Source organism: Gracilinanus agilis, chromosome 1 (assembly GCF_016433145.1).
Source record: "Gracilinanus agilis isolate LMUSP501 chromosome 1, AgileGrace, whole genome shotgun sequence".
Lineage (NCBI taxonomy): Eukaryota > Metazoa > Chordata > Mammalia > Didelphimorphia > Didelphidae > Gracilinanus > Gracilinanus agilis.
Genome location: NC_058130.1, coordinates 729,949,918 through 729,977,101, shown reverse-complemented (window position 1 = coordinate 729,977,101; position 27,184 = coordinate 729,949,918). Strand labels below are relative to the sequence as shown.

The 27,184-nt window shown below is 43.0% G+C and overlaps 1 protein-coding gene across 1 annotated transcript; it reads left to right on the top strand.

Annotated features, from left to right (window-relative positions):
• Positions 1-1,359: 1,359 nt before the first annotated feature.
• On the top strand, positions 1,360-25,744 carry LOC123232235 (nuclear receptor ROR-beta-like). Its single transcript, XM_044658617.1, has 10 exons — positions 1,360-1,555; positions 7,073-7,158; positions 7,601-7,742; positions 10,773-11,153; positions 16,281-16,402; positions 19,923-20,055; positions 21,085-21,192; positions 21,757-21,867; positions 23,853-23,965; positions 25,583-25,744. Exons 1-10 carry the CDS (start codon positions 1,516-1,518, stop codon positions 25,742-25,744), a joined length of 1,398 nt encoding a protein of 465 aa, XP_044514552.1. The 5' UTR covers positions 1,360-1,515.
• Positions 25,745-27,184: the final 1,440 nt, after the last annotated feature.

Here is a 27,184-nt window from a genome sequence, read left to right as displayed (position 1 = left end):
GCTGTGTGACCCCGGACAAGTCACTTAACTCTATTTGCCTTAATTCCTCATCTGTAAAATGACCTGGAGAAAGAAATGGCAAACCACATCAGTATCTTTACCAAGAAAACCCCAAATGGGGTCACAAAGAGTCGGACACAACTAAACAACCATCCATTATTTTATTTGATCCTTTCAGATTCCCCCAAGCTTCAAAAATCACTGTGTGTGTATACATATATCCTCATATATACATATGCATATTTATATACTCATATATGAAACTATTCGTATGCATGTGTATATGAATCATTTATACTATATTTATAATACTATATTTGCATATGTTGTTTCCACTGATAGAAGAATGTTCCCGTTTGACAGAGGGGAAAACTAAGACTCAGAAGAATCATAGGTTGTAGAGCTAAAAGTAGAAAATTTTAAGTACAAGGTCTTTATTTTTATTTTTTATTATTTTTTAATTTTTTGAGAAACTTAATTTAATTTAGAATATTTTTTCATGGTTACAAGATTCGTGTTCTTTCCCTCTCTTCCTCCTACCCCCTCCCATAGCCAACATGCAATTCCACTGGATTTTACATTCACCTTTCTCAAATATAGCCATTTATTACAACATGTGTCATTGATCAAGAAGGTCTTTATTTTTAAAATAAGAAAAATGAAGGGACAACTGCGTAACCACTCATTGGATTGAGAGCCAGGCCTAGAGACAGGAAGTCTTGAGTTTAAATCTGACCTCGGACACTTCCTTGTTGTGACCCTGGGCAAGTCACTTGCCCAGCCCATATTGCTCTTCTGCCTTTAAGTATTATTTCCAAGATTCCAAAATAGAAGGTAAGAATTTAAAAAAATTAAAAATAAATAAAAATGTTCTTGGAGACCCAAAGGGGAAACCACTATGGGGCAACTGGGTGGCTCAGTGGATGGAGAGCCAGGCCTAGAGATGGGAGGTCCTGGGTTCAAAGCTGGTCTCAGACACTTCCTAGCTGTGTGACCCTGGATAAGTCACATAACCCTCATTGCCTAGTCCTTACTGCTCTTCTAAGGGTTTAAATAAAAAAGGAAAGGAAAGGAAAGGAAAGGAAAGAAAAGAAAAGAAAAGNACCACTATGGGGCAACTGGGTGGCTCAGTGGATGGAGAGCCAGGCCTAGAGATGGGAGGTCCTGGGTTCAAAGCTGGTCTCAGACACTTCCTAGCTGTGTGACCCTGGATAAGTCACATAACCCTCATTGCCTAGTCCTTACTGCTCCTCTAAGGGTTTAAATAAAAAAGAAAAGGAAAGGAAAGGAAAGGAAAGAAAAGAAAAGAAAAGAAAAGAAAAGAAAAGAAAAGAAAAGAAAAGAAAAGAAAAGAAAAGAAAAGAAAATGGAGGCCCTGAGCCCCTGAGAAGGGTTTCCTTCCAGTCTCACTGGTTTTAAGAAGAAACGGGAGGATTTGAACCCAGGTCTTTAGACTGCAAATCCAAGGCTCTTTCCAGCACCCCTCTCATTCCAGTAGCTTTAGCTTCTTGGAACATGAGGGAGCCCAGGCTGAAGTCTCTGAGTACATCTGTCTGTTCTAGCACCAACATGGGGGTTCCCCCTCCCTCTCCCCCAAGGACTCTGCCCTCCTGACGTCAAGCAGAGTCAGCTTCTGGTGCAGGGCCAGGCACAGCCTTCCCAGGCCCTGACTCTGTCTGGGTCTACAGGGAGTGAGGTCCCCGCCCAAGAGGGGGAGGAACAGCTCGAAGGCTCCATGGAGGACAGGAAGCAACTCTAGCCCGGGAGGCAGGAGAGAAGGATTTGGATCCTGGCACAGCTCCTGCCTTGCTGTGTTTTCTTGGGCTTCTTACACAGCCTCCTCTTCTGTGGCCTGTTTTCTTCATCTGTAAAATAAATAGTTTAGTCTGTTTGTTCTCTGTGAGCCTGTCTACACCTGATAATCTGAGTCTGTGTTTTAAGACCCTTTTCCCCATGTCCAATGTTGAAGATTCATTCAATTAACTTAAAAAAAATATTTATCTTCTGTCTTAGAATTGGTCCTGACTATAGACTCCAAGGCAGAAGAGCAGCAAGGGCTAGGCAGTTGGGATAAGTGACTTGCCCAGGGTCATGAAGCTAGGAAGTGGCTGAGGCTAGATTTGAACCCAGGACCTTCCATGTCTAGGCCTGGGTCTCTCCACTGAGCCACCTCGTTGTCCCCTTCATTTTTCTTATCTTTTTTTTCTAATTTAATTTAATTTTTAACTAAACCCTTACCTTCTGCCTTAGAATCAATACTATGTTTTAGTTCCAAGGCAGAAGCGTGGTAAGGGATAGGCCATGGGGGTTAAGTGACTTGTCCAGGGTCACATGGCTGGGAAGTGTCTGAGGCCAGATTTGAACCCAGAACTTCTTGTCTCTAGCCCTGGTCTCAATCCACTGAGCCACCTCTCAATCCAGCTGCCCCTCAATGAATGTGCTTGAACTCTTGATTATAGAACATGGGGAGATAAAGTATAGGGAAGATAAAGGTCTTTGCTCTCTGGGAGCTTAGAGTCCAGGAGGGGAATGAGATAAAAATATATTACATGGTGAGTGAATCAGAGAAAGAGTAAAGTCTAAGATGAGATCTGATGAGGAAAGGTAGGCAGGGGATAATAATATTAAGTACCCCAATGGTACAGGGCACAGAGTGCTGGGCCTCCATTCAGGAAGACTTCTCTACTGGAGTTCAAATCTGGTCTCAGATTTTTACTAGTTGTGTGATCCTGGGCAAGTCACTTTACCCTTCTGACCTCAGTTTCTTCATCTGTAAATGAGCTGGAGTGGGAAATGGCAAACCACTCTAGTATCTTTGACAAAAAAAAATGGGGTCACAAAGAGTTGGACATGACTAAAAAACTCAACCACAAAGCCTGGGGGTCATCAAGAGGCTCCCTCCTCCATCTCCCTTGGGCAGCCAGGGGGCCCAGTAGATAGAGCGTTGGAGTCGGGAAGACTCATCTTCCTGAGTTCAAATCCAGCCTCAGACATTTCCTAGTTGTGTGACCCTGGGCAAGTCACTTAACCCTGTTGGTCTCTGTCTCCTCATTTGTAAAATGGACTGGAGAAGGAAATGGCAAACCACTTCAGTATTTCTGCCAAGAAAAACCCAAACGGAGTCTCTCAAAGACTTGGACACAATTTCAAGAACAGTACAAGATTTTATTCACCAAGTTATAAATATATTAAATGAAATATATTATAGTATTGAATATGTTAAATATTAAATATATTATTAAATTATATTAAATAATATATAGTAAGTGAAATAATGCTTTAGTGCTTCGGAAACCTTAAGTCACAATGTGAGATGTTAGATTACTAGAGGACCAATGAGGGCTACCTAAAGGAGAATTTTATAAGAACCCTTCCAGAACTTTCTATTCAATTTGCTGTGATCTGAGTGCCTCCCCCCAACATCTATTCTTACGTGGCTCTAGGAATCGGAGAGGGAGAGTGATCCTGTCCTAGAGTCAGGAAGACTTGAGTTCAAATCCTAGCTCAGATACTTGCTTACTATGAGACTCTGAATAAGGCATCTAACCATTCCCAAAGTCGTTCTCCTCAACGGAATACCTCTGAGGTCACTGCCAACTCTAAGTTTCTGATCCTATGATTCTGTCTCTTATTTTTCATTTGTTTTTATGTACCAGGACCCAGCATCCAATCTGGCATACATCAGGGATTGTTGATTGGAATTAATTTTTTTAGTTTATATTTAATTAATTAATTTAGAATATTTTTCCATGATTACATGATTCATGTTCTTTCCCTCCCCTTTTTCTTCCCCCCTCCTGTAGCCAACAAGCAATTCCATTGGTTTTTTCATGTATCATTGATCAAAACCTATTTCCACATTATTAATATTTGCAACAGAATGATCATTTAGAGTCTACATCCCCTAACTGGAATTAAATTGACCCTTTTTGGACATCTGTCTAGTCCAATGGCCTTTTTCTCTCCCTCCTTTTGAGTCCTTCAACCCCATGAGATTTCACAACTCAGCTTCTCCTGAAGACACATCTCCAAAGGATAGTTACATTTGAGCCAGTCTTGGGATGCTGGGAAATTATCTCCTTTCCATCTTTGAGAAAACTTTTTGTTTAGAGATCCTTCCTTTTAGTCCCCACCCACTAGAGACCTAAACCCTACTAGTTTTGTGTTTGGAGGTAGGAAGGGGGGCAATTGCTATCTAGCTTTTATATAGCATTTATTCCCATTTTACAGATGAGGAACCTGAGGCTGGGAGAGATTATGGTGTGACTTCCCTAAAGTTGCCCAGCTAGTGAATGTCCTGTCTCCAAGTGGACCTCCCCCAGGCCTGAGCTACCTTCTCTGTAAAATGAAGGGGTTGGACTTTTCGGTTTAAAATTCATAGATTGTTGGGAGCAGCTGGGTGGCTCAGTGGCTCTAGAGACAGGAGTTCTTGGGTTCAAATCTGGCCCCAGATACTTCCTAGCTGTGTGATCCAGGGCAAGTCACTCAACCTCCATTGCCTAGCCCTTACTGCTCTTCAGCCTTAGAACCAATACACTTATTGATTCTAAGGTGGAAAGTGAGGGTTTAAAAAAAATTCATAGATTGTTAAATCTGGAAAGAAACCTCAGAAGTGTAACCCGCTCCTTTTATAGGAAATCAGTGCCCAGAGAAGCCAAGTGACCAGTCTAAAGTAGGACAGTCAGTGATCGGACCCCAGGATTCTTGAAATTCTCCCAGGACAATTTGAATTCACACAGTTATTAAGCACACTGTGTAGTAATAGAAAGGGGAAAAAAGAATTCCTGACCTCAAAGAGTTTTTACTTTACTCTGGTTGAGGCTGGGGTAGGAAAGAGTGAGCAGAGATCAGCTCCAGGTGGGGTCCTCTGCTCTTTTACCTTCAGGGAAAAAGGAGGGCTCTTGAAGGCTCTTCTAAACCCTAGAAAAAGCTGGCTGAGCTTTGGGGAGGATGGGGTTAATCTCCCACAGTGCCTGTTATACAAGCAGTGTCCCTGGCAGAAGTGTGTCAGTGGGACAGTGGGTGGGTAAGTGACTGGGGAGGACAGCTGGCCCTGAGGATGCCCTCCCCGCCCTTGGAGGCCCAATCAGAGTCTGCCCGCCTCTCCCCCTTCTCCCAATGATGTCACAGATAGGTTTAACAGCTGCCCTTTATATAACTGCAGTTATATAATCTCAGGCAAGCTGGAGTCAGAGACTGTGTGTCAGTCTAGGGGGGAAGGGAGGAAAGAATGGAGGAGGGAGGAGAGGAGCAGAAAGTCATAGAAGATTGAATGTCAGAGCCATGAGGGACTTCAGAACATAGACGGGCCTAGCTGGGAGGGACCTTAGAACCCAGAATATCAGAGCTGGGAGAGTCCCCAGAACAGAGAAGGTCAGAGCTGGGAGAATACTTAGAGAATGTCAGAACTGGGAGAGTCCTTAGAACAGAGAATGTCAGAGCTGGGAGAGACCTTAGAACAGAGAATGTCAGAGCTGGGAGAATCCCTAGAACAGAGAAGGTCAGAGATGGGAGGGTCCTTAGAACAGAATATTAGAACTGGAAGGTCCTTGGGACCCAGAAAGTCAGAGATAGGAGGACCCTTAGAACCAATAATGTCAGAAATAGGAGATTCCTTAGAACCCAGAATATCAGAGTTGGAAGAAACCCTAGAAAAGAGAATGTCAGAGCTGGGAGAGACCTTAGAACAGAGAATGTCAGAGCTGGGAGGGTCCTTAGAACAGAGAATGTCAGAGCTGGGAGGAAGCTTGGAATAGAGAATGTCAGAGCTGGGGGGACCCTTAGAACAGAGAATGTCAGAACTGGGAGGACCCTTAGAACAGAGAAGGTCAGAGATGAGAAGGTCCTTAGAACAGAAAATGTCAGAGCTGGGAGGATCCTTAGAACAGAGAAGGTCAGAGATGAGAAGGTCCTTAGAACAGAAAATGTCAGAGCTGGGAGGATCCTTAGAACAGAAAATATTAGAACTGGAAGGTCTTTGGGACCCAGAAAGTCAGAGATAGGAGAATCCTTAGAAGACAGAGTATGAGATTTGGGAAGGACCCTTAGAACAGAGAATATCAGAGCTGGGAGGAGCTTTAAGACACAGAATATTAGAGCTGGAAGGTCCTTAGCACTCAGAATATCAGAGATAGGAGGACCCTTACAACTGAGAATGTCAGAGCTGGAAGGATCCTTCAGACACAGAACATCAGAATTAGGAGAGCCCTTAGGACAGAGAATGTAAGAGCTGAGAGGATCCTTAGAACACAGAACTTCAGAACCAGGAGGGCCCTTAGAATACAGGATGTCAGTGCTAGGAGGGCCCTTAGAGTAGAGAATATATTAAAAAAAAAAAAAAGAAAGAAAAGAAAAGAAAAAGAACAGAGAATGTCAGAGCTGAAATGAACCTTCATGTTTCTTTCCGTACTAACTCATGCCACTGTCATGGTGCCCAACAGATGTAAATGATGTTTAAGGTTTTAAGGAAAAGAAAGCTCTCATATGATAGATAATATCAGAGCTTGGGGTCCATCAGGGGACAGGGCAGGTCAGAATGATGTCAGGGCGGCATCTCCTGGTCATTGGTAGAAGTACAGCCACATCTGGAATTCTGGGCCCAGGAATAGAATACAGAGACCAAGATGTAAAGGGATTCCTTGGGAGTGGTCCACAAAGGGTACTATGTCACCCTTTAAAGCAAGCCCTCTCCTGGACTCAGTTCCTGCTTGAATCTAAGTTTCATCTCTGGACAGGGAATGAGCCCAAAAGGCCAGCCAGCAACCTTGAGAGGCAGGTACATAGGGATTACAGTAGTCCCATTTTACAGATTTGAAAACTGAGGCAGGAAAGGCTAAGTGATTTACACATGGCCACATAACTTATAATGGGAGATCTATATCAGAACCTGTTGGTTCCCTTATCTCCAGCCCCAAGTGGAACCCACTTAACCAACCCTGAATGGGAAGGAGGCAACCTCTCTGGCAGGCCTCCTAGGAAATAAAAAGTCTAGCCCCGTGAAAGTGTAGGGGTGGGGGAGCACTCCTTCCTTCATTCTACCTCCTGCTACATGTGCAACCATGTCTCTCTGCAGCTCAGATCGAAGTGATTCCCTGTAAGATCTGTGGGGACAAGTCTTCAGGGATCCATTATGGCGTCATCACCTGTGAAGGCTGCAAGGTAAGAGAGGGCTGGGGAGGGAGAGAGGGAGAGAAATAGGGAAGAGAAGGACAGGACCCCAAAGTCTGAGTCCTGGTATTTTGGCCCCTTTTAAGCATCAAATGATTTATTTTTAATTCCTTGGGGTGAAAAATTTGCTAAAACAATTTATTTCTCTACTTTTCCCACCATGATGTTCCCTTTGCCTCATGAGGACTCTGGGCCATCATTGTGGAAATTCCAACTCACATTCTGCTGTGACAGGTCTGTGGCCACTTTGTAGTTTCCTGCCTCTCTCTTCAATGTCCAGCTTAAGAGGGAGAAAGAACCAGGGGCATGACTGCCAAGTGACTCATCTTCCTGTCAGGTAGCATCCCCAGGGACCAGCCATGGCTAAGGTGGGAGGCCTAGAGACCTGGTCCTGGCCTCCCCCAATCCCCTCATTCCTCTCTCCGGCCCACAGGGCTTCTTCCGACGGAGCCAGCAGAACAACGCCAGCTACTCCTGTTCCCGACAACGTAACTGCCCTATTGACCGCACCAGCCGAAATCGCTGCCAGCACTGCCGGCTACAGAAGTGCCTAGCTCTGGGCATGTCACGAGATGGTGAGTCAGTACATGTTGACCATCACTGATACAGACCAGTTCCTGAGAACAGGGAATATGAGAGCATCAGAGCTGGGAGGGTCCTTAGAACAGAGAATGTCAGAGCTGGGAGGGAGCTTAGAACAGAGAATGTCAGAGCTGGGAGGGTCCTTAGAACAGAGAATGTCAGAGCTAGGAGGGAGCTTAGAACAGAATGTCAGGGCTGGAAGAGACCTTAGAACAGAGAATGTCAGAACTCAGAGAGCTCTTAGAACCCAGAATGTCAGTAGGAGAATCCTTAGAACCCAGGATGTCAGAGCTGGTAGGACCCTTAGAACTCAGGATGTCAGCATGTCAGAACTGAGAGGAGCCTTGGAAGATAAAATGTTCAATTATAGATATGAAATAATAATAAAAAATTATTATTACTATTATTATATTCAAAAACATAATTTTCTTGGGATAGGCATTTCTCTTATCAATTCACATTTAAATCCCTCTGACCTAGCAATTATTCTTAAAATATTTTAAAATTTTCTTTGATGCACTTTTCTTATGTTCTTTTAATTTCCTAATCAATAAATCAATGAACATTTATTATTATGTATCAGGCACTGTGTTAATTCCTGGGAATCCCAAGATAATATTGAAATAGGCTGTCCAGCTAGGTGTCTCAGTGGATAGAGAGCCAGGCCTGGAAATGAAAGATCCTGGGTTCTTTAGGCACTTAATTGCTTTGTGACCCTGAGCAAGTCTAAACTTTACCACTCTTCTGCCTTAGAGCCAATACTTAGTACAATTCCAAGACAGAAGATAAGGGTTGTTTTTGTTTTTGTTTTCATAGAAATAGTCTTTGTCATCAAAGAAGCTTGCTTGGGGGAATGACTTCCTAGGAGAAGGACTTCCCAATGATTCCCTCCCACCCCTCAAATACAACCCTTTCTTATAACAAATCAGTACGCTCATGCATAATGGTGAAGATTAGAACTGTATGCTTAATTTGGCATCTCTCATTTACCACCTCTCTACCAAGAGATGGGATGGAGACATGTTTCCCTGTCAAGTTGTCTACAGTGTCGTCATCTTTGGTCCCAGCACTGATCAGAGTTCTGTGCCGTTCTCCTTTATGTTACTCTGATCATCATTATGTAAAGTATTCCTCTGGTTCTGCTTACTTTACTCTGTAGGAGTTCTTCGTAGTTCAGTCCTTTTTCAATGGTGTCCAACTCTTCATGAACCTATTTGGGATTTTCTTGGCAGAGATACTGGAGGGGTTTGCCATTTCTTACTCCAGCTCATTTTACAGATGAGGAAATGGAGGCAAACACGATTCAGTGACTTGCCCATGGTCACACAGGTAGGAGGTTTCTGAGGCTGGATTTCAACTCAGGAAGATGAGTCTTCCTAACTCCAGGCCCAATGCTTTATATACCATCTAGCTGCACCCCCACCCAAAAGAAACTAAGGCAAATGGGGTGGCATGAGTATATATACACACATGCATATATTCCCAAACTTCCCTGAATTCTTCCTATTTCTCATTTCTTGCTATATAATAATCTTTTGTTTAATGTAAAATGATTTGTTTAACCCTTCCTGATTAGTGAACACTCTTTTTCCTTCTAGTTCTTGGCAATGACAACCAAAAAAAAGTTTATAGAAATATTTTTGCATTCTGAAGATCTTTCCCTCTGTCCCTGAAATTCTTGGGATATTTGCCTACTAGTGGTATCCTTAGTTTAAAGGATATACACACTTTAGTGCCTTTCTCATATGATTCCAAATTCTTTTCTTTTCTTTTTTCCTTTAATCCTTACCTTCTGTCTAAGTATCAATTCTAAGGCAGAAGAGCAATAAGGGCTAGCAATTGTAGTTAAGGGATTTACCCCAGGTCACATAGCTAGGAAGAGTCTGAGGCCAGATTTGAACTCGGATCTTCCCAACTTCACATCTGGCACTCTATCTGCTGTGCTACCTAGCTGCCCCTCCAAATTGTTTTCTAAAATAAGCAGACAAAGAAACATTTCTACCAAAAGAGTATCCATGTGCCAATCTTCCCGCAGCCCCTCCAACATTTGCCATTTTTGGTTTTTGCTGTTTTTCTAAAGGAGGTGAAATGTGAGGTGAAATCTCTCAGTATTTCTTTTTATTATAGGAGTTGTAGCATTATTTCACCTGGTTATGGTCTTTTACAGTTTTTTTCATTTCTTTTGTTTTCACATTTTCAAATGAATTATTATACCACCCTTCATTCCTAAAATCCCCATAGTTTATCCATTTCCAAAAAAGTTTTTCCAACTCTAAATTCCAATTCCCACAGAGTTATGGATTTGTTTTTGTTTTTTAAGATGGAGAGAGGGGAAGGGATATATATTCCAGTCTGTCCTCAGCTAGTATAGCATTTGAAAGAGGTGATCCTGGGTTCTTGAAGGTCATGTATTGACAAGACCTCCCAAGCCAAAAGGCATTTGAAAGGTAGAGGCTGGATGGCCTGGTGGATAAGGCACTGGAATTGGAATTAGGAAACCTGGGTTCAAATCCTGCCTTAGGTACTTATTAACCATATGATCATGGTTAATTCCTCTAGACCTTAGTTTCCCATTTTTAAATAAGGAAGTTGGAGTCAATGACCTATAAGGGACTTTCCAAATCTAAATGTAGAATCCTAGATCCTAGAACACAGAATATCAGGGCTAGGAGGGCCCTTAGAATCCCGAATGCCAGAACTAGGAAGGTCTTTAGAAGCTGAAAGGGCGTTCAGATAATAGAATGTCAGAACTGAGAGGATCCTTAGAAGACAAAATAGCATCTCATTCAATCCTGTTTTTATAAATGAGTAAACCAAGGTCATGAGCAAAAGAACAGCTTGTCCCAGGTCATATAGCAAATCTCTGGTGGAGCCATGGGAAGAACCCAGGCCTTCTACATGTGTCCAGTACTCTGTCCACTAGGGTAAAATTCCACCTAATCATATTGGACTCCAGGGGCCAGATATTGCCCCATTCCTGGTTGTAGAGTCTTTCTGCTAATCCCAAATTCTCATCCTTACAGCGGTCAAGTTTGGCCGGATGTCCAAGAAGCAGAGGGATAGCCTATATGCAGAAGTGCAACGACACCAGCAGAACCAGGAGGCAGGACAGTCCCTGAATGGCAGTGGCCTAATCCCCAGAGATGGCCCCAATATGACCAGTAGCCTCTCTGACCTGGACCACCTGTCAGGCTTGCCAGATGGGCTGCTCTTTGACATGCCACTCAGCCCAGAGGAGACAGAAGCCAACAACACTGCCTCAACGTACTATGCTCTGGACCTGCTGGGTTCTGCCCAGTCATCACCAGAGCCAACATGCCTGGAGGCACTGTATGAGATGGGGCTGGACCCTGGTGTCCTGGTGCACAGTGGAACCCCTGGGATCCTGCCTGAGGGTGATATTGGTCAGTAAAAACAAGGCTGTTGAGGGGTGGCATTGAATCTGGGGATAATCTATTTTAGTCCCATCTCTTTCCCTCCCTTTCATATCTTCTCTAGGGAAAGAGGGAAGAGTATCAGGGTCACTCGTGATCAGGCTACCCTTCACTTAGCTGTCTCTAGTGGGGATCCCCTGGAAATGGGATAGATTTGGGGGACTACCCCTAAGGAGCATGAGGGCCCCTAACTTATCCTGATAGGATTATGGCTATGACAAGTCAGTGTGTGCCCACTTAAAGGTGCAGATGGGAATAGGTATCAGATGGGGATAGAAACTTCATGGGAGAAATGAGCCTTGGATCCCCTTCTGATACATTGGAACAAAGATGAGGTTTAGACAAATCTCCAAGAAGATCTTGAAAGGTTTCTGCAGAGGAGGAACTGTGGAGTGGAGGGTGGGTCTGTCTATGGCAAATCACCCTTTCCTTCCCCTATATGCCAACATAGACGGAGAAATCAGGTTTCAAAAAATCAACCAATCAGCCGGCATTTATGAGGACCTACTAATGTGCCAGGGATTTTCTAGGTGCTGAGGATAAAAGACAAAAGTAATGATAGTCTTTATCCTTAAGGAATTTATAAAAGAGAGTCCTTTCATATAGGTATATGCAAATTAAATACAAGGAGATTTGGGGGATAAGCCTGTAGTTGCTGGGAGGGGGGCATCAAGGAAAGTCTCATGAAGAAGGTGACACTTCAACTGAGTCTTGAAGGACATGGAGGATTCTGAGAGAAAAGGGTAAGGAAGGAGGGTATTCTTGGCATGAGGGACAGCCAATGCAGGAGGCAAGAAATGGAGTGACAGCTTGAGTGAACAGACAGAAAGGGAAGAAACGGGCCCTACCCATTGTACCTTAATGATGGTACTGAGGATCCATGGGTTAATGGTATGAATATGGCATGTAGCGCTATTTAACACCAAGTTGGGGGATGGTGTTTCTTTCTTGCCTTTCAATTACTGGCCTTTGAGACTCTGTCCAATAGATAAGTGTGAGATCCTAGTAAATAGCCCTGATTTTCTGATTTCTCCCACCATGTCCAGTTCAAACTGTGATATTTTGGTTTGAGAGATATACTCAGACTGAGAGGTCATAGGGGGTGAGGGAGGAAGCCAGCCTAAGGTGAGACTGATACAGTCTAATCTATAGGGAATTGATGTCTTCAAAGTGCATTTACAAAAGGGCTGTCCAGGGCACAGAGAATCTTAGAACCACAGTACTGGAAAGGAACATTAGAATGTTGTATATCAGAACTGTGAAGATCCTTAAAATAGAGAGGGTCAGGGCTGAGAGGGATCTCCAAAATAGAATGTCAGAGTTTCAAGGGACATTAGAACACAGAATATCAAAGCTGGAGGACCCAGGGAATTGGGGATGCCAGAGCTGGAAGAGACCCTCAAAATCACAAATCTAACCCACCTTTTTAAAAAAACAACCCTTACCTTTTGTCTTAGAACCAATACTGTGTATTGGTTCTAAGACAAAAGAGTAGTAAGGGCTAGACAGTGGGGGTTAAGTGACTTGCTCAGGGACAAACAACTAGGAAGTATCTGAGGCCAAATTTGAACCCAGGACATTGTGTTTCTAGACCTGGCTCTCTATCCAGTGAGTCACCTAGCTTCTCCCTAACTCCACCATTTTACAGGTGAGCTGAGTTCCAGAGAGAAGTCATTGTTTACTCCCTGGGTCATAGAGTGAAGATTAAAATTCTGGTTCTATAATCAGAATTTGAGAGTTGGAAGGATAGTAAATGTTATTCAAGACTTTCAAGGTCTCCTGGATCTTAGTCCAAAGTCTTTTTTTGTGTACATTATCTTCCTGTTCCATCAAATCCTGGGCCCTCAAGTAGCAAGGTGCAACACTGGTTCTCCCTTCATTACTCCTACAGATGGGAGCAGGGGAGGTCTTGTGACCCCAGGGCTGCCACACAGGGACAAACTAACTCAGAGATTTCTTTTCCCTGGAAAGTCAAAGTCTGAGAGGCAATTAGGATTAAAATCTAAAGTTCATAGGATCATAAATTTGGAACTGGAAGGGACTTTAGAAGATGTCTAGTTACCTTTTTTTAGACATGAGGGAAAATTGAGGCCTAAAGAGATGGAGTGACTTGCCCTCAAGGTCATAGAACTTGTAAAAGTTGCAAAGATAATAACAAGGGTGACATGACCTTGCTTCCTAAGTTCCATAGTTCCAGGATGAATTAAACCACCCTGCTCTTTAAGCCTGAAAGAAGAAAATTTAGGACATATTTCTGACTGTCCTACTTACCCAGCAGGGGACAAACTTGAGATAGGACAGGCTGAGATTATAAATAGATTGAAACAAGGCTAAGAGAAATCCCCTGGTGACAGATGGGACTTTTAGGAGGACTGGAGTTGGGGGGTCTAGGATCCACTTTGGAGGGGTCCCATAAAGGCAAGTCTCCTCCAAACTGACTGCTAGGGACCTATTAGTGCCAGGAACCCTGAGAGACCACGAGGGTCACAGTATCAGAATTGAAAGGACTTTTAGAAACCATCTGGTATAACTTTCTCACTTTACAAATGGGAAAACAGAGTAGAAGGTCCAGAGAGTAGAAGGGACAAAAGGGAAGCAGCAACAGAGCTGGAGCATGAGCCAAGACCTCACTTTCCAGGCTTGAACTTTTCCACAGTACCACTGTGATCATATAATGTTATATCTAGGGTTGGATTGGAAGAGAGAGAGAGAGAGAGAGAGAGAGAGAGAGAGAGAGAGAGAGAGAGACAGAGAGAGACAGAGAGAGAGACAGAGAAACAGAGAAAGGAGAAAGAGGTAGATTAGGTATAGATTGATAGATGGATAGAAAGATAGATAGATTAGATATAGATAGATACTGAGATGCATAGAAGCATTCATGTGCTAATTGTAGGCCAATAATTAAATGGCTAAGTGCTGGGGATACAAATACTAGTAAGCAAAACAGTCCCTGCCCTTAAGGAACTTAAAATCTGATAAGGAAAGGCAAAAGGGGAGGAGTGGCTTGGTAGAGTATGCCTCTGGGCAAGATAATGATTTCTTGATAACTTCTGAGAGCTAGACTTTTGAAGGGCAGGGCATAGGACAAGCCTGAAGTATACACCAAAATTGGAAAGGGTGCTCATTGAAGGATTTTCTTGTGTCTGTGTATGGGGGTGGGGCAGCATTGCCAAGACTTCCACTCTTGTCCTTTTTCTTCCCACTATACAATATAATTAGAAAGTAAGAAGGGATAGCTAGGTAGCTCAGTGGATTGAGAGCCAGGCCTGGAGATAGGTGTGGGTTCAAATGTGACCTCAGACACATCCTAGCTGTGTGACCCTGGGCAAGTCATTTGTCCCACATTCCCTAGCCCTTAGTGATCTTCAGAAAGAAAGAAAGGAGGGAAGGAAGAAGGGAAGGCAGCTAGCTTACATTCTGGTAGGTAGAAACTGTTGAATGTTCTTTTAATCTGTATATTCCTAGCACCTAGTATAGTGTTTTATGCCTCTCCCTTTTTGAAGGGGGTCCCATGATTTCCTAAAAGTAAAAATATTCAGTGAGAAAACTCCTACCAAAGCAGATGAGAAACTGTTCTGTAACTTACTGCCTTAGAGCAGGGATTCTTAACCCTCTTGTGTTCTGGACCCCTTTAGCAAATTGATGCATCCTATGTGCCCCTTCTCAGAATAATATTTTTAGATAATTGAAGGAAATGCTAAATTTAAATTAGAAGTAGTGAAAAAGAAAAGATGTAAATTTTTTCCCCATTCAAGTTCATGAACATTGACAATCTTTCCTCAGCCTTCCCAACCCCCCAGGAGGAGATGGAACGTTAAGAACCTCTGTTTTGGAGAGTTGCCTCAGGCAGTAAGATGAAATGACTTGCCCAGGGTCACAAAGTCAATATCTAAAAGAGACAAAACTGGAACACGGGATTTGTAGACTCCAAGGCCAGCTCGCCACTCTGCCTTACACCTAGTAGGCACTTGATAAGTTTCCTAAATAGTTGCTACCTTGGACAGTTCCATGTCTCCCAAAGTCTTGTTTGCTCCTACCCTGGCCAAGAGTGTCTGAATGGTTCTTTGCTGCCGGTGGTGTACTTGGAAGAGCTCTGGTCTTATAGCCAGAAGACTGGACTTAATCCTGGCTGTACCACTGCTAGCTACATGACCTGGCTAGGAATACCTCCCCTCTCTAAGCCTATTTCATCACCTGGCAAATAGGGATGAAAACTGAACTGTCTTCCTTACAAAGTCACCATTACGATAACAGCTAGCATTTATATGATGCTTTAAGATTTACAGTGTTCTTTATATGGATATTATTTCATTTGATCTTCATAACAACTGTGAAAGGCAGGTACTATTATTATCCCCATTTTCAGATGGGAAAACAGAGACAGAAGTTGAGTGACTTGCTCAGGATCACACAGCTAATAAGTGTTAAAGAAAGGATTTGGACTCAGGTCTTCCTAATTGCAGGTCTAGAGCTTTATCCATTGTTCAGTTTAGTTCCCAAGGACATAAACAGAGCTTTGTAAAGTCAAATTTGCTATAGAAAGGATGGCTATTGTCATTTAAAAAATAACTCTTACTTTCTATTTTAGTAACAATTCTGAGGAAGTGTCTGAGGCCAAGTTTGAACCCAGGACCTCCTTACTCCAGGCTTGGCTCTCTGTCCACTGAGTCACCTAGCCACTGGCTATTAGTATTGCTGATGTAATTGTACTCTTTTTTCCCCCCCAAATCAGGCTTGTGATTTCATCAGTATAAGGAACCTCTGGTGATAAACTCCATAACAATGGCACTTTTTTTGAAATTTATAGTCATAGAAAGTGGACTGGGGGCAGCATAAAATGAAGTGACTTATCCAAGGTCTTATAGACTCAAAGTCTCAGAGGCTAATTGTTCTTTGTGTTAATATTATCCTTAAAAATTTTTTTGAAAGGGTCAGAGGAAGGATTCCAATACCTTGGGACTGATCCTCTGTGAAAGATTTCAGGAAGGAGATTGTTAGAATTGCATAGAAAGGGAAATAGTAAAGAAGGAAGAAGCTCTCTGGCAAAGAGAGGACTAATGGAAGGATGTTCATAAAAGGGTCTTCTTTCCCCAACAGAGCGAGTGGCCCAGAATGTCATCAGGTCCCACCGGGAGACCTGTCAATACACAACAGAGGAGCTAAAGCGGTTGGCATGGGCCCAGCACACCCAGGAGGAGCTGTGCAGCTTGCAGGCAAAGGTAAGACCCCTGTTCTTCCTCTCTCCTTCTGGCCCACTCCTCCACTCCATCACCAGCTAGCCCCCAAGGAAGCTTTATACACTCATCAAAGGTTAGAGCTAGAGGAGGCAATGTGGTTTAGTGACTAGCGTGCTAGCCTTGGAAGTCAGCAAGAGCTGGGTTCAAGTGCTGCCCTTGACATTCTGTCTGTGTGACCTTGGGCAAACTTCCTTGGGACTCAGTTTTCTCCTCTGTAAATGAGATTGTTGGACCTCTATGATGACCTCTAAGGTCCTTTCTAGCTTGGGAGAGGGGATTTCTCACCAGGATCTCCCTTATCCCAATTAATTCATAGGTTTCTCTTCCACCCTATCCCCACCTCCCAAAAATCTTAGAAATCGTGGGGTGGGGGCAGGGGGCAGCAAATGATAGAATGATTAGAGCACCAACCCTAGAGTTGTGGGGAGCTGGATTCAAATTTGACCTTAGTTACTTCTTAGCTGTGTGACCCTGAGCAAGTCACTTAACCCCAATTGCCCAGCCCTAGCCTTTCTGTTTTAGAGTTGTTACTAAAACAGAAAGTAAAGATTAAAACAAAAAAAGAAGAAAAAGAAGTCATGGAGGGCAGATAGGGGTAGTATTTCTTCAATATCTCCAATATACCAACTCGATCAGTAATAATTACAGACTCTGAATACTTGCAGAGACAGACAACTCGCCCTCCTTCCCCCTTTCCCTTCTGGCATCCTGTTCTATTATCTAACTACTGATTTATCAGAGAGTCCTTCCATATACTGTTCAGAGCTGCTTCTCTATAAACATACATTTGTTGAACCTGGTTCTAGACCCTCTTGGATTATCCCTAATACTTATGCTTCCTTTTCTCTCTGGTAGCAAAGCTCTCCCTCCCTTCCTCAGCCATGGGAGGTGGGATAAGGACATCCAGGTGGTGGTCAAGCAAGAAATTTTTCAAGATAGATTGAACAACTCAATTACTATAATCCTATGACATACTAAGAAATCAAAGAAATAGTTTCCAAACTAATCTCTAATGGCTTCATGCAGTTTAAAATTTTTTATCTATTTTAAAGGCATAATTGAATTCTTTTTAAATTTAATTTTAAATTTTAATTAATTTCATTTTTAATTTACTTTTTTTATATTATGCTCATTCCAAAAACTGTCTGTTCTTTCCTTTTCTTGTCCCTTGGAACAAAGAGTAAAGGAGTGGGGAGAATCAGATCAGCAAAATGAACTATTAGTTGCCTAATTAAATTTTACATGCAATATAATAAGGTCTTAACAGATTATGGGATTTAATAATAGCTAATCTTTACTAAGCACCTACTATGTGCCAAGCACTTTACAATTATAATCTCATTTAAGCCTCACAACAACCTTGGGAGGAAGGTGCTATGACTATTCCCATTTTTTTTTTGTTGTTGAATTGTGTCTAACTCTGCATGTCTTGGATCTCTGTCCAGGAGGTTTTCTTGGCAAAGATACTAGAGTGGGTTTCCATTCCCTTCTCTAGTGGCAAATAGAGGTTAAATACCTTGCCCAAGGTCATTTAGCTAGGAAGTTTCTAAGGTTAGATTTGAACTCAGGCTTTCTGGACTCCAAGCCCAGTGCTCTATCCATCATGCCACCTACTTGCCTCATTTTTTATAGTTGGGGAAACTGAGAAGAGATTAAGTGACTTGCCCAGGGTCACAGAGATAGTAAGTGTATGAAATCACATTCAAACTCTGGCTTTCTATTAACTATACCTCCTACATCGTCAAATCATAGATCTAGAGCCAGAAAGACCCTAAAAGTCACAATTCCCTCATTTCACAGAGGAAGAAACAGGAGGAAACCCTCTTTGAGGCCAAGAGAAATTAAGTGAATTACCCAAAGTCATATTGCCAGTAATGGCAAATCTCAGTTCTGATTTTGAATCCAGAGCTCTTTCCATTACATCATGATGAAATCCTACATTTATGCTCGTTGCCACCATGAAGCATGGGGGTTGACCCTGGGTGCCAATGGAACCTAAGTTGAGGTAGATCCTGTCAAGTAACACAGACTTGGCATGAAAGCTGGGCACAGATTATCTATTCACCCAAGGACTAATTAATCTGGTGGCTGAGTCCCTCATCATTGACCAAAAGGGGAGGAATATGAAGTTCTTTAGCCAGAGCAATTCATGAAGATTGGCTACTAAGGCTTCATTGGAGAGACTGTGGTCTGTGAAGGAAATAAAATCATGGATCCTTGAAATGTCAGACATGACAAAATACCCAATAATAGCTTTCCTTCCTGTAGTGTTTTAAAGTGCTTTCTTCTCCATAGCCCTCAGAGACTACAAGGATTATTATCCCCATTTGACAGAGGAAGAAACTAAGGCTCAGAGATATGAAGTGTTTTTCTGGAAAAATAGAGCTAGGAAGTGGCAGAGCTATATTCAAAACCACATCTGATTTTCTCTTTCCTTCTTTTTAATTGTTTTTTTTCCCTTCGCTTTTATTTCCCAACATATCCTATACTGTCAGCCACTGCTTATAGCAAAGCAATCTTTATAAAGAAAAAAGCAACCTTGCAAAGCCAAACAGACCAAGTCTGCAATATTCCTTATTCCTACTCCTCCAACTTTTCAAAGATGGGAAGGAAGTCCAGCATTCTTTTAATTTTTAAATTTTTAATTAACAAGAATTTATTTTCTTTTCTTCTTACCTCCTCTCACCTCTTATTGAAAAACAAACCAAAATAAAATCCTTGTAACAAATATGCATAGTGAAGCAAAATGAATTCCCGTATTAGCCATGTCTAGAAATATATGTCTAATTCTGGACCCTGAGTGCCCCATCTCTGTCAGGAGTGGGTAGACCTAAACTCCAGGCTCTTCTCTGAGATATATCTGCTCTGCAACCCAAGTCTACTCACTTGATCTCTCAAGGTCTTAAACAATTTTCTTTCTTTCTTTCTTTCTTTCTTTCTTTCTTTCTTTNCTTCCTTCCTTCCTTCCTCCTTTCTCAATACTTCCTTTCTGTCTTATAATCAACACTAAGTACCATCCAAGGCAGAAGACAATTTTCTCAAGACTATACATTACAGGGGCAGCTAAGTGGCTCAGTATATAGAGAGCCTGGAGATGGGAGGACCTGGGTTCAAATTTGACTTCAGTCACATTCTAGCTGTGTAACTCTGAGCAAGTCATTTAGTCTCAATTGCCTATCCCTTATTGCTCTTCAGCCTTGGAACTGATACTTAGTATTGATTCCAAGATGAAAAGGAAGGATTTTTTCTTAAAAGACTATACATTACAGAGCAGACTCTAGTCAGGGAGTTTTTTCACCAAATATATCTAATATCTGGATAGACAAATAAAATCCAAAATCTGTCCACCCATAAAGATAATCATACAGAGCCTCTGGGGGCCAGCTGCTGCCCAATCTGGTCTATGATTGTTCAGATCCAGGTACAAAAGGAAGCATATGAGGATGGGTCAGGGAAGGGCAGCCAAGCCTGAGGCCTGATTCCCATTCTGGGTTTTCTTCAGCCTTGTGAGGTTCTATGGCAACAGTGTTCGCTCCAGATTTCCCATGCCATCCAGTTCGTGGTGGAATTCGCCAAGCGTATCTGCGGCTTCATGGACCTTGACCAGAATGACCAGATCATCCTACTCAAAGCAGGTGAAACCCCTCAGGCCTGGGCCCTGACCCTCCTTCCCTTCTGGCCAGGAAGCCCAGAATCCTAGCTCTTGGTATATTAGAAGTCTAGATTTTGGGATCCTTAGGTTTTTTGGGTCATAATTGGAAGGAAACCTTAAACATCATCCAGTGCAACCCATTTATTAATTATATCAATGAGGAACTGAGGACCAGATGGGCAAAGGGACTTGTCCAAGATCACACAAGCACTAAGAGACGCAAGGTTCAAAATTTTGGCTCCAAAATCCAGATCTTTTTCCTCATTGCTCCAGGCTGCTTCAGGACTAGAAGGGACTTTAGAAGCCATCTGGCTAGATCTCCCAATGCATGTAAGAAAAACTTAAGAGTCAGCTAGGTGAATTAGTGGAAAGAGAGCTGGGCCTGGAGACAGAAGATTCTGAGTTCATATCTGGCTTCAGACGTTTCCTGTGTGACCCTGGGCAAATAATTTAACTTCCATTGCCTAGTCCTTATTGCTTTCCTGCCTTGGAACTGATACTTAGTATGGATTCTAAGACAGAAAGTGAGGATTTAAAAAAGAAAAGAAAAGAAAATCTCCTCTCCTGCGTTTCTGATAGCATCTTTCTTTAATATCTCCAGGGATGGGGTACTCACTACTTTATGTAGTGAACCACCTCGGGCTGTACATTACTGCCCAGACCAGGGTGTGTATTTACTGGGTGCTTTCTGTATACCCCAACCCTAACTCTACAGCATCTTGGTTTGTTAAGTAATTGCTATTTCCATGCACGAATGAGTCTTCTCAATCCTACCACATTGTGAACTTCTCAAAGGTAGGCTCTCACCCACCAGAGGTGCTTAATAAATGCTTCTCATTTGGGGGTTGGGTGAGCAGGATTTCCTTCTTTCAAATACATTTCGATTCCAACCAGAAGCATAGTTTTAAAAATATATTATCCCTCTAGGGGAGGAAGTAGGAGAAGGATAGTGCTCAGTTGTGTGGTGTCTTTTCTCTCCCCTTCTTCTGTCCTCTGCTTTTGCCTGTCTCAGGTTGCCTAGAAGTGCTGCTTATCCGAATGGTTCGGGTTTTCAATCCTCTGAATAATACTGTGCTCTTTGATGGCAAGTTTGGAGGAATCCAGATGTTCAAGGCCTTGGGTAAGGAAGCCTCTTGGGCTCTACTGAGATCTTCCCAGCAATGGTTTGAGGTCCTTGCACCAGCATCCAAAATGGCATCATGAACATGGCCTGTTCCCAACTACAGCCAAAAAGCTGCTATGCTGCCTGCACTCATATCTCCTATGAAAGGCTATATCTATGTCTTCTGGAAGGGGATGAGTATTTACCCCGAGGCATCTAGTAACATCAGCATAAAACCACCAAGTCAAAAAGCAAGGCCTTGCTGAGAAAGCATGTTGGGTGCATAAAGGTCACCTTGGGTAGTAAATGGCAGTCTTTCTGCCATCAGTGCCAATGCTCTTTGTACTTTCCCATGCTCCATCCCTCCATCTGGGGTCTCCACCATACCTGATCTTGAGGGGTTTGGAATCAATATTTCCCAATTCCTTTCCCTACTGAAGATGAGGCCAAAAGAAAGTTCAAGGCTTGAAGGGGGCTGGAAATCAACATGGGACTGAGGCAGACTTTGGACACCAGCCCCAGAACTCATGTCTTCCTTTCTTCCACCTGTGCTCTCTGACCCCTGTATGTGTCTATTCTCAGCCTGTGATGACTTGATTGGGGCCATCTTTGAGCTGGAGCGGGGCCTGTGTCGACTACAATTGTCAGATGAGGAAATAGCTCTGTTCACAGCAGCTGTCTTGTTGTCTCCAGGTAATGAAACCTCATGGTCTTGCCTGGATTACTGTGTCCTCAGAGAAGTACATATATTTATGAAGTGTGAGATAGCAGAGCTGGGAGGGCCCTTAGAACAGAGAATGCCAGAGCTGGGAGGCCTTAGAACATACAATGTCAGTGAAAATACATGTATAACCCAGATCCAATTCCTTGCCAGTTCTGGGAGGAGGGAAGAAAGGGAGAGAGGAAGGGAAGGAGATAATTTGATCATATAATTTCATAAAACTTATATGAAAATTTGCTATTACATGTAATTGGTAAAATAAAATGTCTTCATAATAAAAAATAAAAATAAACAAAAAAAGAAGTAAAGAATATACAATGTCAGAACTGAGAGAGGCCTTAGGACACAAAATGTCAGAGCTGGGAGGACCCTCAGAACATAGTATATCAGAGCTGGGAGGGACTTTGGAAGATAGAATCAGAATTATCAAATCTCCAAGCTTGGAGAGATCTCAGACACCATCTAGTACAAGCTGTACCCAAACCGAATTCCCTTCCTCAGAATGCCCAACAAATAATTATTTCAGTAAGGAAGAATCTACTCTACTTTCAGAATCAGTCCATCCTGCTTGGGGACAGCTCTGATTGTCAGAAACTTTCCTAGCTGAAGAGTTCAAATCTGTCCCTCTCCCATTCATTGTCCCCACTGGGAACATTCCCATTGTTCTTCCCACTGGGACCAAGTAGAGTAAGTCTCCACTTAACTCTCTTCTACACAGCTGCCCTTCAAACACCTGCAGACAGCTGTGGCGTATGTCATCCCCAAGGTTTCTCTTCTCCCATCTACACATCTCTGGCTCCTTTTATCATATCACAAGATATCCACTTCTCTCACTCTTTTGTTCTCCCTCTTCTGGATACATTCCATTTCTTTTTTTTTTTTTTTAAACCTTAACTTCTCTGTATTGGCTCCTAGGTGGAAGAGTGGTAAGGGTGGGCAATGGGGGTCAAGTGACTTGCCCAGGGTCACACAGCTGGGAAGTGTCTGAGGTCACATTTGAACCCAGGACCTCCCTCCCGTCTCTTGGCCTGGCTCTCAATCCACTGAGCTACCCAGCTGCCCTGATACATTCCATTTCTTCAGTGTCAGAGAATTCAGAGAATATCATGAGCAGTTCTTTTCCATGAGGTATGTCTAGGGCAGACAGTGATAGCCATGTCTCCACCCCCTCCTCTCCATTCTGGGCATCATGCGTCTATTGAGATCATAAGATCATAAGATTTCTAGCTCCAGTTCTAGAATCAGAAGATACCTCTAAGGCCATCTAGTCCAAATTCCTCATTTTATAGATACAGAAGCTGAGACCCAGAGAGAGGAGGTCATTTTCTCAAGATCACAAAGGTAGTAAATGACAGATCATGTATTTGAACTCAAACCCTAAGACTCCAAATTCAGTATTCTCAGTTCGGAGTTCTTTAAATTGTTTAGTGTCTGAAATCTTACAGCTGGAAAGGACTACGGACTATCTCCTACAACGTTTCTTAGTTTGAGATGTAGGAAGCTTAAATAATTATTTTATTGCCAAATACATGTACTGTGATGACAATTTTAACATGTTTTTTAAAATTTTGAGTTCCAAATTTTCTCCCTCTTTTCCCTCCTCCCACTTTAAGACCATAAACTTGTTTTTAAAAATATTTTGATAACTAAATTTCGATATAATTGGTTTCCTTTAAAATCCTATGGATTTAAAGCATTTAAAAACATATATTCTGCCCAAGAGTCTATAGTCTATAGACTTCACTAAACTGTTAAAGGAATCTAAAACAGAGAAAGTTGGTTGAGTGTAACCTTCTCACTTTATAAATTGGGAAACCGAGGCTAATGGAGGACCAGAGATATGCCCAAGGTCATATGTCAAGTTGGTACCAGACTCTAGAAATGAGGTTTCTTGTCTTCTAATCCTTGGAAGACAAGAGGATAATTGCTTTTTTCCTGCTTACCCTATACCTGGTAGACCGTCCCTGGCTCCTTGAGGCAAAGAAGGTACAGAATCTCCAGGACCAGATTTTCCTTGCCTTGCAGCATGAGATCCAGAAGCAGCCTTCTCCAGAGGACAGACTGTCCAAGGTAGAGCCGTTGGGGAAATAGGCCATGGAGACCTGGGGGCACAGAGGTGGCATTTAAAGAAGTCGTGAACACAGCATAACCATGGGCCCCTTCTTGCCACCCAAGGGTGCTGACCAGTCATCAGCAAGGCTATCTTGGGGATGCTTCAAACCTAGACCCAGCAATAGGGTCCAATTTACTAGCTCAGTCCAAAATAACATCTCTCTTTTTTAACCCTCACTTTCTGTCTTAATAACAATTTTAAGACAGAAGGGTAATGGCTAGGCAATGAGGGTTAAGTGACTTGCTGTGGGTCACACAGCTAGGAAGTATTTGGTCCTTCCCAGGTCCTTCCAACTCCAGGCCTGCCACTCTATCCACCAGACATATGCCCAAGGTCATATGTCAAGTTGGTACCAGACTCTAGAAATGAGGTTTCTTGTCTTCTAATCCTTGGAAGACAAGAGGATAATTGCTTTTTTCCTGCTTACCCTATACCTGGTAGACCGTCCCTGGCTCCTTGAGGCAAAGAAGGTACAGATGATGTATATAATGATTCCCATAACAATTGCCCGGTGAGGTAGGTTGGGCTGGTGTTACTCTCCCCATTTTCCAGATAGGGAACCCAAGGCCCAGAGAGTTATGTCAACAAGCATTAATTAAGTACCTACTATGTGCCAGGCACTATGCCAAGTGCCAGAGACACTTGCCTAGGGTCATACTAGGAAGTATGATGGGGTTTTTCATTCAAACTCAGCTTTCCAAATTCCAAAATCCTAGATTCTTTCTTTTCAATCAGCAAGTTTTTCAGTCAACAAATGTTTGTATAAGTGCAGTGTTCTATATTCATTAAATAGCAAATAGATGGATGTTGAAGCCTCCCATGATGCTTTGTGTCCTTTTGTTTGCCTGACTGTGGAGGACTTTCAGAACATAGTAATCAAGGGAGTGTATGTCAGTGTAGTAGTCAAGAAAGTGTATTGAGCCTCTATGAAGGAGACCAAGGTTTTAACAGCTCTGACCCAGTTATGTGGCCACGGGCAAGACCCTCTCCCAATCTCAGCCTCAGTTTTCTCATCAATGAGATGAGAATAGTGGCCCTTTCCTTGCATACCTCATAGAATTGCTGTCAGCTCTACACAGAAAAAGCTATGTAGAACTAATCTGCATGTGCGTGCGTGTGTGTATGTGTGTGTATGTATGTGTGTGTGCGTGTGTATTTGTGTTGGGGTGTTCTATAAGTATGAATGACCTGACAACTTCCAAGTAGGAGGGAAGAGAAGGAATAAGTATTTATTAAATGCCTGCCTACTATGTGCCAAGCACTATGCTAAGTGCTTTATAAATACCATCTCATTTGGTCCTCACGACAATTCTGGAAGATAGGTGCTATTATTAACACCATTTTATATTTGAGGAAACTAAGGCAAACAGAGGTTAAATGAAATCATTCCCTTGGCCAGAGTCACTCAGCTAATAAATGTCTGAGACCAGATTTGAACTCAGATCTTGCTGACAGCAGGCCAAGACCTCTAGCCACTATATCTCTTAGCTGACCCAGGATGGGAAGGTTTAGACCATCCCTAGTCCATCCTTTGGTTTCCCCTCCTGATGGCTCTCATCTTTCTTCCTATATAGCTCATCTCCAAGTTGCCCCTGTTGAAAACCATCTGCCGTTTGCACCTGGATAAGCTGGAATGTTTCCGCCTCTTGCATCCAGAAACAGCTCGTCTCTTCCCCCCACTCTACAAGGAAGTTTTCAACACTGAGCTTCAGTACAGCAACCTCCGGGAGAGCTAGAGGCTGAGTGTCCATCTCTTGGAAGGGAGGAGGGGGGTAGTGGACATTCCATGTCTGCAGGGGGTCAGGGGACTCAGAGCAGAGAAGGGAGAAGAAGGGAAGTGGAAAAGGGAGAATGGGGTGGAGGAGGGAGAATCCCTGGAGCCTGGCTTGCCAACACATTGGCCTGAGCTACCTTCATTTCCCCTTTGAAACTTCTCTGTGGATTGGAATAACTCTTGAGGGTAGCACATCTTGATGGACTCAAGAATGAAGACACTGCCCTCACTGGGGAAATGAAGGAGAACTCCCCCTGGCCAAAGGAGGAAGACCCTCTAAATGATGGACCAAAGCTCTCACCTACATAAACCCTTTCTCACAGGTCCGAATTCTTCACCCAAGGAGAAGGACACAGAGAGCCAACAACTTGTGTAGAATGAGAATGCTGGAAAGGGACTACATGAATCTGCTAGCCCAGTCCTCTCTTCCTCTTTAGCAGATGGTCAAAGTGAGGCCCAAAATGATGTCTTGGAACTTGCCTAAGATCATACACCAGATTGGAAACCTACCAGTGCTATATTTCATTCTGTGGGTCAGATAATCATCACTTCCTGTGGCCTAGATTCATATACTGGTTGCCCCATGGAGAGTGAGTTGATGGGTTCTCACTGCCCTTGCCGCCCTGATCCTATCTGGAGCAGGAATGGCAAAATAGGGAGCAGATTGCAACAAGAAAATCAAGATAGTGGAGCTGCTAGAAACCCTGGGGCATGGGACAGCCATGAGGGACAGTGGAAAGAATTCTGGACTTGGCGTAGGGAGATGTGACTTCCGTTCTGGGCTCTTCTGCTAATTGGCAGAGTGATTGGACAAGTCATTTGCCCTAAGATCATGACCCATTACCGAAGATTGTAGCTTTACTTTCTCTTTCAGTAAAATGAGTGGAGTGGACTAGATGACTTCTTAATTCCCTTCTAGCTCTAAGGTCCTAGTTACCATCTGGTTCCTCTTCTTGTATGTGCCATGAATTTATTGTGTGTGTGTGTCTTTAGAAAAATGAGTTTGTTTCTGTGAGCCTTAGTTTTCCCATCTATAAAATGAGAGGGTTGCACTCAACACCCCCTAAGACTCCTTCCAGCTCTGACTTTCTATGATTCACAGTAGCTCCATGTGGGAAAGGACAGCAGGGAAAGGAGGTAGATCCTCTTACAGGGGTCAGAGCAAGAGCCCTGGAGTTCTTCTGTTTGGGGGAAGGACAGAGCTAGGGGGTGATTCTAGAACAAAAGTCATTCATTGGCATGTTGTAGTTCTCTGCCTCACTCTAGGTGACTCAAGTTCCAGAGATGGATGACTTTTGGGGAGGATTTGAAGAAGAAAGGGGAAGGAAGTGAGCCAAGGAATTATGTTCCCCAGCAGCAAGCTCAAGGGACCCATCTTATGAGTCATGCCCCCAGACCTCAC

Bases quoted from the DNA above. Each gene is read 5' to 3' on its own strand.
- LOC123232235 (XM_044658617.1), top strand. From the start codon at position 1,516: ATGAGGGAGCCCAGGCTGAAGTCTCTGAGTACATCTGTCT. The intron at 11,154-16,280 runs GTCAGTAAAAAC...TTTCCCCAACAG, and splicing joins CCTGCCTGAGGGTGATATTG to AGCGAGTGGCCCAGAATGTC. The intron at 16,403-19,922 runs GTAAGACCCCTG...GGTTTTCTTCAG, and splicing joins TGTGCAGCTTGCAGGCAAAG to CCTTGTGAGGTTCTATGGCA.